This window comes from Aquila chrysaetos, chromosome 3 (assembly GCF_900496995.4).
Source record: "Aquila chrysaetos chrysaetos chromosome 3, bAquChr1.4, whole genome shotgun sequence".
Lineage (NCBI taxonomy): Eukaryota > Metazoa > Chordata > Aves > Accipitriformes > Accipitridae > Aquila > Aquila chrysaetos.
Window position 1 is genome coordinate 1,132,309 of NC_044006.1, and position 17,040 is coordinate 1,149,348.

Below are 17,040 nucleotides of genomic sequence, written 5' to 3' on the forward strand. Positions count from 1 at the left end.
GCTGCGGGCAAAGCCAGCTCAGCCCCGGCCGCAGGGGACAGCATGAGCTGACCCCCTTGCCTATGTGCCGGCTCAAGACCTGTCCTGTGCCGGGTCCTGGCCCCTTGGCAGGGGGTGCGGGCAGCGGTGAGGTGCCCGTTAGCTGCTCTGCCGACCCGGCAACGCAGGAGCCTGTCCTAAAGGCACTCACTGCCCGTGCCTCAGTTTCCCCTGGTGAGCGGAATGAGCGGGATCCTGGCAGTTGGGGGACCGTGCTGCACCCTGGAGTCAACGCCCCGGCTGGGCACGGTGCGGGGACCTGGCACGGAGCAGAGATCTGGGGTGGTGCACAGGATCTGGCACGACCCCAGGCTGGGGGCAGGGGTCGAGACGCTGGGGTGGGCAGGGGGTGGGTGATGAACCGAGGGCTGTCGGCAGCCCCCGCCCCACCGGCAGCACCCCGCTCAGCCCCCCGCCATCCCTGGCCGAGGCCCAGCTGCGCACCGCGGGCTGGGCAGGATGAGACCCAGGTCGTGGGAACCTCCCGTGGGAAGAGAGGCCGGGGGAGCCGGGGGCCATGCCCGGGGCTCGGCCGAGGCCAGCGCTGCCCGCCTCTGCCCCAGGGAGGCCGCGGCCGTGCCAGCGCCAGGGCCGCCGGCCGCTGGCCGCAGGCCTTGGCGGCGCGTCCGTCCGTCCGTCCGCAGGGACCGGCGCTGGACGGCAGAGCCCCGCTCCGCCCTGGGCGGCCCCGCAGAGGAGGGGCCCGCCGCCCCCTCGCCGGTCGGGCGCGGGAGGTTGGGCCGCCGGCGGGTTTTAACGGGGCCGTGCCGGGGCCGTGCGGCAGAGCGGGAGCGGCGGCGGCACGGGAGGGCCGCGGCTGGCCGGGAGGATGCAGCCGGACCTCCCCGTCGGCGACGCGGCGCTACGCGGCCCGCCGGCCCCCGAGCCGGCCGGCGGCTCCTTCCCCAGCCCCGAGGCCACCAAACCACCCTACAGCTACATCGCCCTCATCACCATGGCCATCCAGAGCGCTCCCGAGAAGCGCATCACGCTCAGCGGCATCTACCGCTACATCATGGGCCGCTTCACCTTCTACCGCGAGAACAAGCAGGGCTGGCAGAACAGCATCCGCCACAACCTCTCCCTTAACGAGTGCTTCGTCAAGGTGCCCCGCGACGACAAGAAGCCCGGCAAGGGCAACTACTGGACGCTCGACCCCGACTGCTACAACATGTTTGAGAACGGCAGCTTCTTGCGGCGCCGCCGGCGCTTCACCAGGAAGAGGGGCCTCCGGGACGCGCCGGGCACCGAGGGGGACGAGGGGCGCAGGAAGCCCCCCAGGCACCGGGCGCAGGGGCAGCCAGCCGCCCCGCCGCCCGAGGAAGGGAAGGCGGAGGGGGGCTACGCCTCGCCGAGCCCCACCGCGCTGCCCGAAGGCGCCGGGGCGCCGGGGTGCGCCGAGCCCTGCGCCCGGCGGCAACTGCCCAAGGCCAGGCAGCCGTGCCTGTACCTGCCGGATGCGCCGCAGCCCAAGGGGCCGTTCTTCGCCCCGCCGGAGAGCCGCCCGCCCAAGGAGACTGTCTTCGGGGGGCTCCCGGCGGCGCTGCAACTGCCCCGGCCAGGTCAGTACCCGCTGCCCGGCGAGCGCCCGGCTCCGCACCCTGCCCTGCTGCCCACCCTGCTGCCCGCCCAGCCCAGGGACCCCCCGCAGGACTCCCCGGCCCCCCCAGGCAGCCCCCCGGGGCAGCTGGAAGGCGAGGAGCCGGCCGCCCCCGGGCTGGGGCCGGGCCAGCCCTTTGGGCAGGTGCCCCCCGCGTTCCCCGGTACCCTCCTGGGCACGGGCAAGCCCCCCCCCGTCCTGCTTCCTGGAAGGGGAGGGCTACGCGCAGCCCCCCCTGCCCGTTTTTGGCTCCTTCAGCCGGTCGGGGCCCGAGGCGCTGGGCGGCAGCTACCAGTGCCGGGTGCAGGCGCTGAGCTTCTGCGTGAAGGAGCGGCCGTGCGGCGCGGCGCTGGAGCATCTCCTGGCCGCGGCCCCCCCGGCCCCCGCCACCCCTCGCCAGCCACCCTTCGGGGCCGCGGGGCCGCGGGCGGGCGAGCAGAAGGAGCCGTGGGGGCCGGGGGGCGCGATCCCGCTGCAGGGGGGCAACGGCTACCCCCTGGGGCTGCCCCCTTGCCTCTACCGGACGCCCGGCATGTTCTTCTTCGAGTGAGGGACTGGTCCACCCCGGGACGCCCCCGGCCCCGGCACCGAATAAAGCACGTTCCCCAACGCTGCCTCTGTGGTCTCTGCGCCCCGCTCGGGGTGGGCAGGGGTGAGCTGGGGACCCTCTGCCCCAGCCCCGGTGCTGGCTGGGGGACATGCGTCTCCGAGGCCACCCGGCGCAGCCCTCATCCCCGCCGGCCCCTCCATCGGCGATCACCGGCTGAACGGTGAGGTTACGGGGGAACGGGACATGGCCAGGGTCAGGGCACCCGCGTCCAGGTCCTGTGTCCCTGGGAGATGCTGGGGACAAGATCCTGTTGCAACGCGGGGCCGGGAGCCCCCGAAGCCCCATCCTGGGGTAGCAGGAGGAAATCTTGTCCATGAAGGGCAGGGGGACGTGCTGCGGCAGGAGCGAGCCCCCGCGGAGACCTGCTACTGCCTCCCTGCGCCTGGGACCGCTCAAAATGCCGGGCTTCGCCCCGGGTGCCACACATGGCACAACCAGCACCAGCCGCAACGCGTGGCCCCGCTCACGCACACGCATGGCCCCAGAGAGACGTCGGGGGGGAGGTGGCACAGTGTGTGGGTGATCTGCTTTGGGGGGGGACGGGGCTCCCTCCCCTCTCTGTCCCTGCTCGGGGCTGTGCCGGTGCCTGGCCGGGGTCCCGCCAGGGCTCTGCAGACACCCCGAGGCCAGGGCACCCCCCGGGAGCCGGGCTGTGCCAGGGGCTGCGGCTGTGATGGGAACGGTCTAGGAAAGCAGATTCCTCCGACCTGAATCACGCCGGGCGGCTGCCGGTGAGGAGGCACCGGCTGAATCACCGCTGCTGGCACCGGGCTGGGCATGGGGGGCTTGCCCCGGCCGACTGGGCTGGGGGAGACTGGAGCAGGCGGGGGTCCCCACACAGCCCCCGGCTGGGGCCTGGCCGCCAGCCCCTTCCCAGGCACGCTGGGACACCCGGGCCAGCATGTCTGCAGCGCTGGAGCGGGGCCAGAGTGATGCTGGCAAAGCGGGGGGCTGTGCCCGTGCCCGTGTCCCCGACCTGCCCACCCCAGGCTGGGACAGGGGGGACCCCAGGAGCAGTAATGCCCGGACCCCACGGCACAGCCAGCCCCAGGGTGGGCACAGCGGGAGGATGCCAGGCTGGCGGGGGCTCTCCGCACCGCTGTGGGGAGCAGGTTTGTGGCAGAGCCCCCCAGCCCCCAAAACCAGCAGGACCCCAGCTCGGCCAGTCCCGGGGTCTCTGCAGGGGCCGTGCTGGCACCGAGAGGCAGAGCTGGCGTCACTCGGGGACAGAGAGCAACGTGGCCACGTCAGCCCCATTATCAGCCCCCAGATGGCTGCTGCTGGGCCATGCCTGCGTCCCGGTCCGGGGCAGGGCAGCGGGGGAACTGCCCTTCGTCATCAGGGATGGCCACTCAGCCCTGGGCCTCTCTTTTCTCCCTGGTTTTTTTTTTTTTTTCCCCTCCCCAGTGGAAAACAATATTTGAGCGTCTACATCATGCTGGCGTCTCCGGAGCGGCCGGCGGCGAGCGCGGCTGACCTCAGCCCCCTCCTTCGCACGGTCCCCGGGGGCGCGGGAGGAAGCGAGCGCCGCAGCCGTGCCCGGGGGCCGTCTGGTTCCCACGCAGCGTGGCTGGGCCCATCGCCCACCCCGGCTCTCGCCGCCGCCGCCGCCTGGGAACGCGCGGCCCCGGCCCCACGCGGCGTCCCGGGCTGGCGTCCCCGTGCTGGGAGCGGCGCGGCATGGCGTGGCGCGTGCCATTGCCCCCCACCCAAGCTGCGGCCCCGGGGATGGGGACCCCCGTCCCGCAGAGCCCGGCTGCCTGCACCTCCCCGGGCGTGCAGACCACGGCCATCCGCTCTCCCAGTGATCTCCCCTTCTCCGCGCCCGCCCCAGCTCCCGGCCGTGGGCCCGCTGCTTTCCCTGCCCTGCCTCCTCCCCGGCTCGCTCCCAGCTCGCGGTGGGTGGCCTGGCCCCCAGCCCGCTCACCCGCTCCCGGCATGGGCCGTGCCACGGCCGGGAACTGGGCTGCACCCGGTCACGGGGCAAACCTGCCGCCGCTGCCGGCGGTGCTGCCGGGTGCCGGTGCAGGAGGTCTTCTGCCCGCTCCCCTTCCTGCCCTTGCTTGTGCAGGCAGGGTGGGTGCCACAGGGATGGGGTGCAGGTAAGGATGGGGAAAGGGCGCTGCTCCACGCAAGTGCTCCAGGGACGGATGCTGTAGACACTCATGCACGCAGCCCAGACCGCGCCGTGCGTCCGTGGGGCTGACGAGGATCCCCTTCAGGAGGGATGGCGCCGGCTGCCATGGCCTGTGCTGGACCAGGACCAGTCCTGTCACCGGCCCCGGCAGGATCGGTCCCCTCCCCAGGGCTTCGGGGGGCTCCCGAGCCCTGTTCCGCTCCTCAGCCAGGAGCGCGGGATGGGGCCACAGCTGCTCCCACAGGTGCTGGTCCCGATGGAGGTGCCATGGGTGTCCCCGTGGGGTCCCAGCGCAGGAGAGGAGGGGGCTGGAGAAGCCAAACCGGGCTGTGGGGTGGGGGCCCCCCATCCTGCGCTTGGGGCACCAGGACGCGCCGATGCCCGCGCCGCAGCTGTGCGCGCGCAGGGCTGCGTCCAGGAACCGATCCTCTGGAGCAACTCAGGGCACCAGGAGAGCCCGGGGGCGACGGCCCGGCCGGGACCCCCGTGGGCCACCCCACGGCGGGGCCCTGCAGCCCCCCGTGGCCCGCCGGGGCCAGGGCAACGCGCGGCTCCTGGGGCCAGACAGGAAGGAGACGTCACCGCCGCGGAGCGTAACTCAAACCAGATGGGGCCGCGCTGGCTTCCAGGCCCGCAGGGTGGTCACCGACAGGAACCGGTCAAAGGCTGCCGGCAGGAAGCGGCTGGGAGGGACGCCCGCGGCGGGAGCCGGCGTCCAGCCCGGGCAGCCTTAACCGCTTCGGGGCCAGCCGCAGCCCCACCGGGCAGAGGGGCACCGGTCACCCACCAGCCCTCGTCTGGGCATCCCACCCCACTCAGGCAGATGCTGAAGCCGTGAGGACAGTCTGTGACCATCCATCCATCCCTCCATCCATCCCTCCTTTCCCCCAGCACCCTGGGGTGCTCAGAGCCGGTTGCTGCTGCACGGCCACGGGGTGCAGAGACCAGAACCCCTCGGCACTGTGGGATGCGCCAGGCGGTCCCCATCCCCGGCACAGCCAGGGGCCCCTCTCTGTCCCCTCTACCCTGGGGATGAGACGCCGCTTCCCATCCCCTCCTCGCTTATCTGCAGCCCTCAGAGTGCGGCTGCACGGCCCACACAGGCGGGAACAGCGGCCGAGGGAGGGGGCCGGGGGGGAGCAGGCCAGGCGCAGGCTGCGGGCAGACCTGTACATTTATTTACAAGAAGGCGAGAGCCGGGCAGGACTCGGGCATTAGGCTGGGCGCTGCGAGTCACGGCCCCTGCCTGGTGGGGACAAACCTGAAGCCCCTTCACCTGCTGCAGCCGGTGGGGCTGGGGGGCCAGCGCCTCCCCCCTCTCTCCCCAGGTTTTTTCCAGCAGGCGCAGAGGGCACAGACGGCCCCAGAGCAAGCACACAGCCCTGGCTCGGGGGGGCTCGGCCACAGCGAAAGACAAAGCTGGAGAGCAGGGAGAACCCGGGACCCCCCACCAGCCCCCCATCCCCTCCTGCAGCGGGCAAGGCTGGAAGCTGCAAAGCCCAGGGGCTGCCCATTCTCCGGCAGCATCGGGGACCCCTGAGGGGCGCAGGCAGAGGGGAAGGGGGTCGGGGCGAGGCGGAGGAGCGGGGGCAGCACCCGCCTCCCACGGTCCGGCCGGTCCCGGGGAGCCCCCGCGTGTGGCGGGGGGAGCTGGCGGCCGCAGCCGCCGACCAGCAGTTCCTGTGTGTTGGTGGTCGGGGCTGGAGCGATGCTCGCGGGGGAGCACGGTCCAGCTGCTCTGCATTAGGACGCCTCGCTCATCTTGATCTGGCGGGGACGGGTGAAGCAGAGGTTGTGTTTTTCCCCCGCTGGCAGAGCCGAAGGGCAGGGAGGGCAGGAGGAACACAAAGCCTCCTTCTTCCCTCGCTGGCTCCCAGCTGGGGACACTGCTGGAAGCGTGCTCGCCGCTTCCTCCCTTCCTGTGCGAGCAGCAGCTCGGGGCCAGCTCCGCTCCCGCACGCCCAGCCGGCCAAGGAGGAGGCGCTTGGGCCCCGGCTCCGGTGCCAAAGCGCCAGGGTGAGGGTCCACGCCTGCCCTCCAGCATCCCTGCACCAAGCCACGGTGCTGGGAAGGGAGGTCGGGCAGCTCAGGGTCCAGCGACAGCGAAGGCAGGGCAGGGTTGCAGCATTTACAGGCAGAGCACGCAAGTCTTGGGTCCAAGGTAGCGGCAAGCGCGCAGGGCGGCCCAGGCAGCCGGAATTTCTCCTCCAGGGCCATGAGAAGGAAGGAGGAGCGGAGCAGAGATGCTGCAGGTCAGGCATCGCACAGCTGGGCCAGGGATGAGATTGGAAACCAGCACTCGGGAGCGGCCTCGCAGTCTGAGGAAATCCACACGGGAACATTGGCTCAATGGGAACGGGGAGGGCTGGAGCCCCAGGAGCCCAGGAGGGTGCTGCCGGCATCCCCAGCAGCAGGTCCCCGGCGCAGAAATGTGGCACAGGGTGAGATAAGCTCGGCAGAGCAGCTCCGCAGCGGCTGGTGCGGGTGAGGAGCCCGGCGGGGTCCCGGCCCCCCCGAGCAGTCCCGCAGCCGCTGCGTGCCAAGGCAGGGCGCAGCCCCAAGGGACGCAGCAGAGCAGCACCCGCGGTGGCGGGGGGCACGGAGCAGGGGTGCAGCGGCGTGCCGCAGCAGGGTCCAGAGCAGCCATCCGGCAGCAGTACGGGCAGGGAGGGGGCTGCGTGGCTCCAGCCTCTGGCCCCCGAGGTGCGAAGCAAGGAGCCCAGCGAGGTCCTGCTGCCGTCCAGAAGCAAGACTGACGTGGGACTCTCTCAAGCAGTTCCTCTCTGGCCTCGGCTCACACGAGGCTCGGGCTCCCACCGGGAGCCCCCTGCTCAGACGCCCAGTGCTGTCAGCGACCCCGAGCTGGTGATCTTCTTGAAGCGGTTGGCTGCACACACCCCGATGAAGTTTTTCTGTAAAGGGGGAATAGGAGAGATGCTCATCGTACCGTGAGGGCTGCGGCTCCAGAGGCTGAGCCAGACCCCGCTCCCGGGGCTGGTGAGGAGCCGGGCTGGGGAGCGGGCAGCTGCCCCAGCACCCGTTCAGCTGGGTTGTGTGGGAGGGGAGCGCGGGGCAGAGGGAGGCGCAGGGCTGATGCTGGGGATCATTCCCTACGTTCTGTCCTGACACCATTCCTGCCCCTAAAAGGTGCTCTTGGGATCGGCTCAGGGGAGACCACCACGACGGGACCTATGCTTGAGGGGGCCCCCAGCTTAGGGGCACCCATGCAAGGACCCTGCTGCTGGGGAGCCCATCCTGCAGGCTCAGGGGTTCCCAGCCCTTGTGCCCCAGCTGCCAGCAGCATGGCGAGACAGAGCCATCCTCCATGTCCCAGATGCCATCCACCAAAACAGGCAGAGTCTGGCAGCCCCTCCACCAGCTCCCCCGGTCGGCATTGACCCTCTTCCCCATGCTGGCACCCCGCACCTTCCAGCGCCGCCGCATGACGTATTTCTTGAGCAGCACCTGGGACTTGAGCCGGCGGTTGCAGCGCTTGGCCTTTTCTGCCAGGTTGTTGAGCCAGGGATGCTGCAGGCACTGGCCGGCGCTCATCCGGCCGCTGGGGGTGAGAGGAGCCTGGGTCACCCCTGCTCGAGCCCCTCTCCCCCAACCACCCCCTTCTCCAGCCACCAAGGAGCCCCAAAACCCCAGAAACCTGCAGGGAGGAACCAGCCAGAGGGATGTGCCCAGGGACCAGTGGGGCTGGGCAGGACCCCGAGTGCCAGCATGCCCTGCTTGGGGCGGGTGACCCTGGAGGGACACGGGGCTCTGCTGGGGACAGCCAGCGGCCAGGGCAGGGCCCCGAGAGGCTCATTTGGTACAGGACATCAGGGGATGCTGCTGGTCCCGGTGCAGAGGGCAGCGCGTGGTACCCAGGTGCTGAGCAGGCAGCTCTGGGGATGCCCACCCCCGGACCCCAACGGCTGCTGCCAGCCTCGCACCTCTTCTCCTTGATGATGAGGTTTGAGACGAAGTCCTTGGCCTCATCAGAGACGCTCTCGAAGGTCTCCTCATCGAAGTACCAGTTGGCAGCCAGGACGTTGTTGAGTGTCTCAGTGTCATTGTCACCCAAGAAGGGGGAGAGGCCGCTGAGCCTGGGGGCACAGTGAGGTGAGGAGCCGGGTGCCCTCAGGCTGCGGCACCTCCCAAACCCGCCAGAACGGAGCCAAACTGGCCAGGGCTGTCCCAGGGAGCGAGGCAGAGTGGCCCCGAGATGGGAGGTGGTGTGTGGCTGCTGGCATCGTGTCGCGCTCCTGCCTGCAGCTGGGCTGAGCCTTTCCCTGCCTGCAGATGTGGGCACAGACCCTCCCCAGCCCAGCTCAGTGTCCCCCAGACCCACCTGCCCATCTCCCCATCCAGCACCCTCCACCAGCCCACCAAGCAGCCGGGTGCCTGGGGCACACGTACAGCTTGGGGACGGCTCCGTGCCCAGGGGAGCTCTGTCCTGGCACCCTGGCACGGTGCTGGCAGCCCCCCCCGCACAGCCCTGACGTACAGCATGTAGGTGATGACGCCCATGCTCCACATGTCCGTGGAGTAGGAGACCTGCTCGTAGTTGACCACCTCGGGGGAAAGGAATTCAGGGGTGCCGAAGTTCACCTTCAGCTTCTCCTGGGGGTTGTACCTGTGGCCGGGGCAGGTGAGTCAGCAGGAGGGGGACAGGCTGCTCCCCAAAACCCCTGCCCCCCTCCCGGCAGGCACTGCTCTCCCCAGCCCTCCCGTGCCAGCCAGGGAGAGCCGGGGCTGGCAGCCATGGCCAGAGCCACGGCACAAAGTGGGTCCCGAGTGTCCCAGCACCTCGAGGGCTCGTGGGGCCAAAGGGTGGGAGGGAGACAGGGAGAAGGGATGGAGCCGAGGGGGGGAAGACGGCACCTTCGAGCCAGCCCAAAGTCGATGATCTTCACCATGTGCCCGGTGGCAGCAACACAGAGGATGTTCTCGGGCTGTGGGGACAGGGAGACCATTGCCCCACCGCCGAGAGGGGACATCCCCAGCGCGCGGGTCTGGCAGCCCACGGGTCCTGTGGCCGACCCGCACCAGAGTACTGACTCGCAGGCATCCCTCGCCCGGCTGGCCGGTGTCGGGGACACACTGCCCTCGCAGGCACGGCAGGGCTCAGGGCCAGCACACAGCGCTCCCCACTTCGGTGCCTCCAAACACCCGCTGCCCCCCCCCCGGCCTCCCCCATCCCCGCAAGCAGCGGCCGGCCCCTGCCGCCACCCCCGGCCCCGCACCTTGAGGTCGAGGTGGAGGACGCGCATGTGGTGCATGAAGCGGATGCCCTCACAGATCTGCCGGACGAACACCATGCAGTCCACCTCCGTCAGGTGGTAGTCATCGTCGACGATCCGCTCGAAGAGCTCGCCGCCCTCCACGCTGCGTAGGGACGGACCGCGGGGTCACCCGGGGCTCCCTGCCCCAAGCCGTCCTCCTGCAGAGCCCCCTGCCCACCCCGGGGACCCTGGCCCAGCCCCACTGTGGAGATGCTGGTGTAGAAGCTGAGCGGAGCCACAGTGGGGTGCGTGCATGCTGGGATTCAACACACCTCCCCAAGGCAGGCATGGGGGGGCAGGTCACCCCAGCTCCCTTAGGGTTCGTAGAGCAAAACCGCCCCAGCACGGCCCCAGCCTCCCTGGAGCAAGCGAGCAGCGGGAAAAGGAGCTGTGTGGGAAGGACTTGGGTCATCTCAACGCAGCCGTGATGGACGGAGATGCTGTCCCAGCCAGGCAGAGCTCAAGACTACCTCCGAGGCCAGTGCGAGAGGAGGAGGTACCCAAAAGGGAATAGGCGAGGTGAGGGACATTCCATGGAGCCAACTGCTTCTGCTTGGTGAGGGGCCGGCACATCTGCTCCATGTCTGGAGCACCCCAGGCAACACTGCCCCTCACCCAGGCATCGGGCCCCACGCGGCACTGCCCCAACACTCACAACTCCATGAAGAGGATGATCTCCCGGGGTGTCTCGATAGCATCATAGAGCTGGATGAGGTTGCGGTGGTTCAGCTGGTTCATCACATCGATCTCCAGCAGCACCATCTCCTGCAGAATTAGCCCCATGGCAGTGCAGGGTGTCAGCCCTGACCAAGCCACCAGCATGGGGACAGGCTGTGTCAGAGCACCAGGGACACACTGGGCATGACACTGCCACCCACCACCTTGGCCATGCCACTTGCTGGTGGCACTGTGGCCAGGAGGAGCCCCCCTACCCGGGCATCAGTCAGACCTTGTCCTTGGCACCCTGCTTCCGGATCACTTTGGCCGCCAGCTTGAGCCCTGTCTGCTTCTCCGTGCACGTGTGGACTTCGCCAAACTTGCCCCTGGGAAGGGAGAGCGGGAGAGATACCGACGCCATCCAGGCTGCTGGGGACCCCCACATTGCTGCCCTGTACTGCCCACTGCTCCCCTCTGCACCCATCCTGCCCGAGGCACCGACCCATCGTGGCCAGAGAAGTCCCACTGACCCAGGACCATTGCCCAAGGCTGGACAGCAGCTCAGGGCAGTGCCAGGAGAAAACTGGGCATCTTCCACCCTCCTGGGGCCCCTCCTTACCCTCCCAGGATGTCCTTAGAGCTGAGGTTGAACTGGGAGCTGATGTTGCCGGACCGCAGGGTGACGATACGGTGCGCGAAGGGCGCCGGCGGCGGAGGGACATCATCTGCCCAGAGGGGAGGGCTGGGGTGAGAAGGGGAGCTGCTCCCCAGGCTGGGATCGCACCCAGGTGCAGGCAGGCACCCAGCAGCGCGGCCCAGTCAAGCCTTGCGGGTGCAGGATGTGGCCAGGTACCAAGTGACTGGTTACGAATCAGGGGCTGCCCGCTGCCCGCTGCACCGGGGGACGCAGCATCCCCTGACGGGTCCCTCGCCACTGCCCGCAGCATCACCCTGCTGCTGTGGCACCCACCCTGCTGCGTGCCCGCTCCCCACCATCCCGCGTGTCATGGTCGCCCTCTCCAGGCCACGCTGCTGCGTGTCACCCTCTCCGGGCCACCACGTCCCACTCCCCCTCCCAGGACGCACCCCACGCACCCGGTCCCGGGCCACCCTCGCAGGGAGCCCCACCGCCCCCGAGCTGGGACCAGCCCCAGCCCCGCCATCCCTGCAAGGACAGCGGTGCAGGACACGGGGACACGCCGTCCCCTGCCACCGGCCAGGCGGTGGCTGTCACTCCCCGGGCTCCTCTTCCTCCCGGGCAGCCCCGGCTTCGGGGACCGTGCCAGGCTGGAGCAGCCCGGGGAGGGGACGTGACACATTTAGCCCTGTTTATAGTGAAACAGGAGCTCGAAGGCCACCGGGCAGGTGACAAGCCAAGAGCATGAGCCGGCAGCACGGGAGGGCAGTGCAGGCAGAGCCGCGGGGGACCCGGGGCTGCCGCCCCGCAGAGGGTCCCGGGGTGCTGAGGATAAGGCAAGCACCTCACCGCCTTACCCAGTATCTCGAAAGGGTCTTCCTTCCCAAAATCGGGGGTGAGGTAGGGGCTGGGGGGTGGCTCTGCTTCTGTCGAGGACGGTTGCCCCCCAGGGCCAGGCTGTTCCGTGGCCCCGGTGGGATCCGGGGGCTGCCCTGTGGCACCGGGCAATGTCCTCTCCTGGGGGGTGCCAGGGCTCCCTGCGGGGCCGGGGGTCTCCGGGGGCTGCTGGTCCCCTGGGGCTGACGGGGCAGGGCCAGGCTCCGTCGGACCCTCTCTCGGCTCCGCGGCTGTGGTCTCCTCCGGTATCATCTCCATCGCTGCCACCCCCGCCCAGGGCTGCTCCTCCCTGGAAGCAGGAGCAGGAGGTGAGAAGAGCCCAGCCAGCAGCCCCCCGAGCCCGGCGCCCACCTCTGCCCAGAGAGACCCCAGGCTCCTCGGGGAGCAGGGAGGGGAGGGGACCCCAGCCCAGGAGGGTGCAGGTACCTTTGGCAAGCGGCTGGGCAGCTCAGGCTCTGCAGCAGCACCGGGCGCGGGGGCTCAGGACCCCTCGACTGCTGCTGCTCATCCATCACCTTTGCCGCTTTCTCCCCTTCACCCTGAGCCTTCGCAGCAGCCACGGCCGCTGCCTCTGTGGGCTCCTTGCCTCCATCCCCAGCCTCCGCTGCAGCTGGGGGGGATTCCACCTTTGCGGCTTCCTTCCCTCCATCCTGAGCCTTTACAGCAGCCAGAGACTTCTCCTTTGCAGCAGCCGGGGCCTTCTCCTTCGCAGGCTTTTCTTTGCTTTCATCCTGAGCCTTTTTTGCAGCTGGGGTTTTCTCTGCCTTTGCTGCTGCCTTCTCTCCATCCTGAGACTTGGCAGCATCTGAGGCCTTCTCCTTCGCAGGAGCTGCGGCTTTCTCCTTCGCAGGCTTTTCTTTGCTTTCATCCTGAGCCTTTTTTGCAGCTGGGGTTTTCTCTGCCTTTGCTGCTGCCTTCTCTCCATCCTGAGACTTGGCAGCATCTGAGGCCTTCTCCTTCGCAGGAGCTGCGGCTTTCTCCTTCGCAGGAGCTGCGGCTTTCTCCTTCGCAGGAGCTGCGGCTTTCTCCTTCGCAGGCTTTTCTTTGCTTTCATCCTGAGCCTTTTTTGCAGCTGGGGTTTTCTCTGCCTTTGCTGCTGCCTTCTCTCCATCCTGAGACTTGGCAGCATCTGAGGCCTTCTCCTTTGCAGGAGCTGCGGCTTTCTCCTTTGCAGGCTCCTCTTTGCCTCCATCTTGAGCTTTTTTTGCAGCTGGGGCTTTTTCTGCCTTTGCCACTTTATCCTCTCCTGCCTGAGCTTTTACAGTAGCTGGAGTCTTCTCCTTTGCAGGCTTTTTATCAGCTGGGGTTTTCTCTGCCTTTGCAGCTTTCTTCCCTCCATCCTGACACTTTGGAGCCACTGAGAGCTTTTCCTTTGCAGCAGCCATGGTTTTATCCTTTGCAGGCTCTTCTTTGCCTCCATCCCGAGCCTGTGCTGCTGCAGCCAAGGCCGTCTCCTTTGCGGGTTTTGCCTTCCCTCCTTCAGCCTCCACTGCAGCCGGAGCCGCCTTCTCCGTGGGCTCTGCTTTCCCACCAACCCCAGCCTCTAACCCGCCAGGGGCTTGCTCCTTCCCGGGCTTGTGCTTCCCTCCGTCCTGAGCCTCTGCTACAGCTGGAGCCTTCCCTTCCACAGAGGGCTTCCCTCCTTTGAGCTCTCCTGCAGCTAGAGCTTTTTCCTTCCCATCCTTGCCTCCATCCTGGGCCTTGGCAGCAGCCGGCACCTTCTCCTCGACGGCTGCTGCCTGCCCTCCATCGTGCTGCGCAGCTGAAGCTGCCTCCTCTGCCGGCGTTGCCTTCCCTCCAGCCTGTGGCTCTTGAACAGTCGGCGCCGTCTGCCCCACCGGCTCTGCCTTCCCTCCTCCGGCGTCTCCCACAGCCTTCTCCTTCCCAGGCTCTGCCTGCCCTCCGTCCTGCGCCTCGGCGGCAGCCGGCACCGTCCCCCCTTGGGGCTGGGCAGCCTGAGGGGCCGCTGGGGCTGCGTTGCCCACTGCTTCAGGAGGGGCCGTGCCACCGGCCCCCCCAGCACCAGGCATGCTGCCCACCCCACCGCCCTGCTCCATGGGGACTCTCCGGGCAGAAGGCGGCTGCCCTGCGGTGCTCCCGGTCTGGCGAGGCTCCTGCAGGAAAGAAAACAGAAGCTGAGGGCTCCCCGGACCCGACACCCTGCCAAGGGGCACGGTGGGACGTGGGCAGCTCCTGCAGAAGAAGGGCGAGCCGCTGTCACCCAGCCGGGAGCCGTGCCCCTTGCCACCCGGCCGGTGGCACCCAGCCAGGGATCCCACGTGGCCGCCGGTCCCTTGCACCATCCCATTGTGCCCCGGTATCTGCTCAGCGGTGACTGATCGATGGCCTGATGCCGGCACCTGTCGCTGCCACGGGGCCTCCGGCGTGCAAACGGGCCTGTGTGGCGCAGCCGGGGTGCCAATTTAAGGCCACGTCCCCCCACGGTGGGGCAGGAGACGGCGGCTCCAGCCCCAGGCTGGTGGGGTAGGGATCAGGCGAGGTGAGCATCCCTGGCACGGCCCCACCGCCGCCCACCCCGAACCGCACGGGCAGGTCCAGCCACGCAGGCAGACCCCCATCGGCTCAGGGGCCACGCAGACCCCCGGTCCCAGCAGCCGCCAGCGCTGCCCGTCCCCCTGCCCGGTGGTGACCACAGCTCCTGCCCGAGCGGTCCCCGCCAAGGCGACCTGTCGGTACCAGCGTACCTGCACAGGCTGCCAGCGCAAGCTGCTATCCCATCCCCTGCAGCCCAGCACCCGTTCCCCAAATCCCCGCTCTGCCCCAGGCTCCGCTGCCCATCCCTGCCCGGCCACCTCCCCTCACCCTGTCCCAAAACACCCCCCTGCACAGCCTGCACAACCATCCAGAGGCTGGGACAGCGCAGCCCCAGAATAAACCCACCAGCGACCATCCCAGTAACAGGGGAGTCACTTGCAAGTCTTACTGGGACAGGAGCTATAGGCAGTTGGTTCCCAGCCAAGCGGTCCTGCATCTTGCAGCTCAGCATGGGGAGCCCATGGGGACAGAGGCATTCCTCCCAGGGCTGGGGGCTCTGCTCTCTCCAGGACCCCCCACTGCTGTGCCCTGAGCGGGCACCCATGGGGACCCCCACCCCCCGCCAGCCCCTTTACCTGGGTCCCGGTGCAGAGGGCGGTCAGGAGGGCAGCATCTGCACTGTGGCAGCGCCCGGAGGGAGCAGCCTCTTCTATCCCGGGTGTAACGGAGCCGGATTAGTGCAGGCAGAGGAGGATCCTTTACAGCGGCAGGAGCCATCCCGCTTCGCCTTTCCCAGCACCTGTCACTGCTGGAGCCCGTTCAAAGGACACGCCACTCTTCCCTGTCCCCCGCGGGCCGGGGACGCGCAGACACGGCGCAGGGGAGGGGGACGCAGCCGCCTCCTGCTCCAGCATGGCACCGCAGGGAGGGCTGGCACCAGCCACAGCAGCACCCCAAAAACATCCCACGGGGGTGGCCTGGCTGAGCTGGACGTGGGCCAAGTGGTTCCAAGGGGCCCAGGGGTGATACAAGGTGGCTAGTGGCCACCCCACGGGGATGGTGGCCGGGAGCAGCCAGTGACGATGCCAGCCCCCCACACCGCTGAGCTGCAGCCGACTCTGCCCACTGGTGCCAGCCCTTGGAGCGAGCATCTCCAAAGGACGCTGCACTCCATGAGGACACCACCGGTTCTGGGCACAACTGCTGGTCCCCCAAAGAAAAGTGACAGCAGCTAGGAACCAGTCACTTACCAGCAGCTGCAGCCTCCTCCAGGAACCAGTTAAAAGACCCCAACTTCCTGCAAAATGAAGTGTTTTGGGGATCAGGGAGAGAAACAAAGGAGTGGGGGGCTTCTGCTGGAGGGGTCAGGCTGTGCGCGGGCATCACCGGTGCCTGCTGAAGGTGCAGCACATAGTGCTGGGGTGCTGCACCCCAGGGCACGGCCTCAGGGACTGTGCGGGGCTGAATCCGGGCATGGAAAATCCGTGGGGAGAGGGGCACGGTGGGCTGCACCGTGCCAGGGGCTGCAGAGGCCACGAGCGGAGCCAGGCAAGGGTACAGCACAGCCACGCAGGGTCCTGAAGCCAATGGCTTCCCAAGGGTTATGCCAGGTTTCTGCTTCATTTCCCCCACCCAGCAGAGCCCTGTTTACTTTAAAACTTGAACCTTTAAGGTGAGGAAAGCCTTGCTCACCAAGAGCGCACAGACAGCTGCTGGGGGTTTCTTCTGGGGGTGGAGGCAGCCGGCGCGGGGGTTGCAGAAGGAACCCCCGGTAACCGGACCCAGCCCTCCCTGGCCAGCACCACCAGGCAAAAGCACTCCAATAATACCAACTATTAAAAACCCAGAACATCCATTTATCATGTCGGGACAGCAGGAATGCCAGCGCAGGATGGAGGAGGAAGGGCTCAGCTCCTCACCCACAGCTGGTGCTGCTTTGGGGGGAGGCCACAGCTCAGGAACAGATAAAGCAGCAAGAGCAGCTCACAGTGAGAGAAAAAGAGATGGCAGAGACTGCTGGGGGTCAGGCAGCTGCCCCTAGAGCTGCCCCACACCAGGCATCCTCCCGGCCTCGCTCCCCAGCACTCCTCGCTCCCCCAGCCAGGCGCGGGCAGGGGCACCCTGCTCCTCTGCCGAGCTCTGCCAGCAGCCGGGCAGGATAGCGCAGTGAAGGTCTGAGTGCTGGTGCTTGCTGGGGGAGCAGGGCTCTCCCCCGGGCCAGGCTGGCTGGGTACCCCTGAGGAGGCTGAGATTACCATAGGCTCCTCCAGCCTCAGCATCTGCCAGCTGACGGTCAGGTCCCTGCTCCTGAGCTTTCCATCCCACAGCCACACGGAGCTCAAGTCCTGCAGACACCGAGCCCAGCTGCTCCCATACAGGACTCACACGTGGCTGAGCTGAGCCGAGGCCATCAACACAGGCAGCAGCAGCATCCCAAGAGCAGTGCTCAGCTCGCCTGCAGCACCTCCCAGGAGGACGCAACGCTGTCCAGGCAGGGGAAGGGACGGCGCTGCTCCACGTTGCCAAATCCCAGCTCCCACAAGCCACCAGCTTCTGTGCACCACGGGCTGGGGTCAGGCTTTGCCAGAGGAGCTGTGGTTCACATGCGGCATTGAGAGCGAGACAAGCCAGGATGGGGACACGGCCGTCCCCCTGTCCCAGAGGTGCTGCTGTCTGTCCTGCCTGCCCCTGCCC

At 68.5% G+C, this 17,040-nt stretch overlaps 2 protein-coding genes across 7 annotated transcripts; one reads left to right on the plus strand and one right to left on the minus strand.

Moving 5' to 3' along the window:
* Positions 1-782: 782 nt before the first annotated feature.
* FOXS1 (forkhead box S1) lies at positions 783-2,248 on the plus strand. The gene is given in 2 exon segments (XM_030008753.1): positions 783-1,825; positions 1,827-2,248. Coding segments are annotated over 2 exon segments (1,320 nt in total). The 5' UTR covers positions 783-868; the 3' UTR covers positions 2,190-2,248.
* A 3,294-nt stretch (positions 2,249-5,542) lies between these two features.
* Positions 5,543-15,092, minus strand: MYLK2 (myosin light chain kinase 2). Of its 6 annotated transcripts, none has more exons than XM_030008674.2 (13): positions 14,982-15,092; positions 12,987-13,964; positions 12,277-12,800; positions 11,811-12,139; positions 10,936-11,041; positions 10,609-10,702; positions 10,315-10,424; positions 9,621-9,762; positions 9,259-9,329; positions 8,882-9,010; positions 8,328-8,480; positions 7,813-7,945; positions 5,543-7,298 (listed from the first exon to the last, which is right to left on the minus strand). In XM_030008674.2, exons 2-13 carry the CDS (start codon positions 13,905-13,907, stop codon positions 7,218-7,220), a joined length of 2,793 nt encoding a protein of 930 aa, XP_029864534.1. In that variant the 5' UTR covers positions 13,908-13,964; positions 14,982-15,092; the 3' UTR covers positions 5,543-7,217. The 6 variants fall into 6 exon arrangements, with proteins under 6 accessions (XP_029864534.1, XP_029864533.1, XP_029864532.1 ...); XM_030008673.2 differs by having other exon boundaries at positions 12,277-12,692; positions 12,855-13,964; XM_030008672.2 differs by having other exon boundaries at positions 12,277-12,692; positions 12,831-13,964.
* Between the last annotated feature and the right edge of the window lie 1,948 nt (positions 15,093-17,040).

Excerpts from the sequence above, each read along its gene's own strand:
- MYLK2 (XM_030008670.1), bottom strand. The coding sequence starts at position 13,907 with ATGGAGCAGGGCGGTGGGGTGGGCAGCATGCCTGGTGCTGGGGGGGCC. Across the intron at positions 10,425-10,608 it reads AGCAGGGTGCCAAGGACAAG|GAGATGGTGCTGCTGGAGAT; the intron begins GTCTGACTGATG and ends CTAATTCTGCAG. Across the intron at positions 9,763-10,314 it reads ATCATCCTCTTCATGGAGTT|CGTGGAGGGCGGCGAGCTCT; the intron begins GTGAGTGTTGGG and ends GTCCCTACGCAG.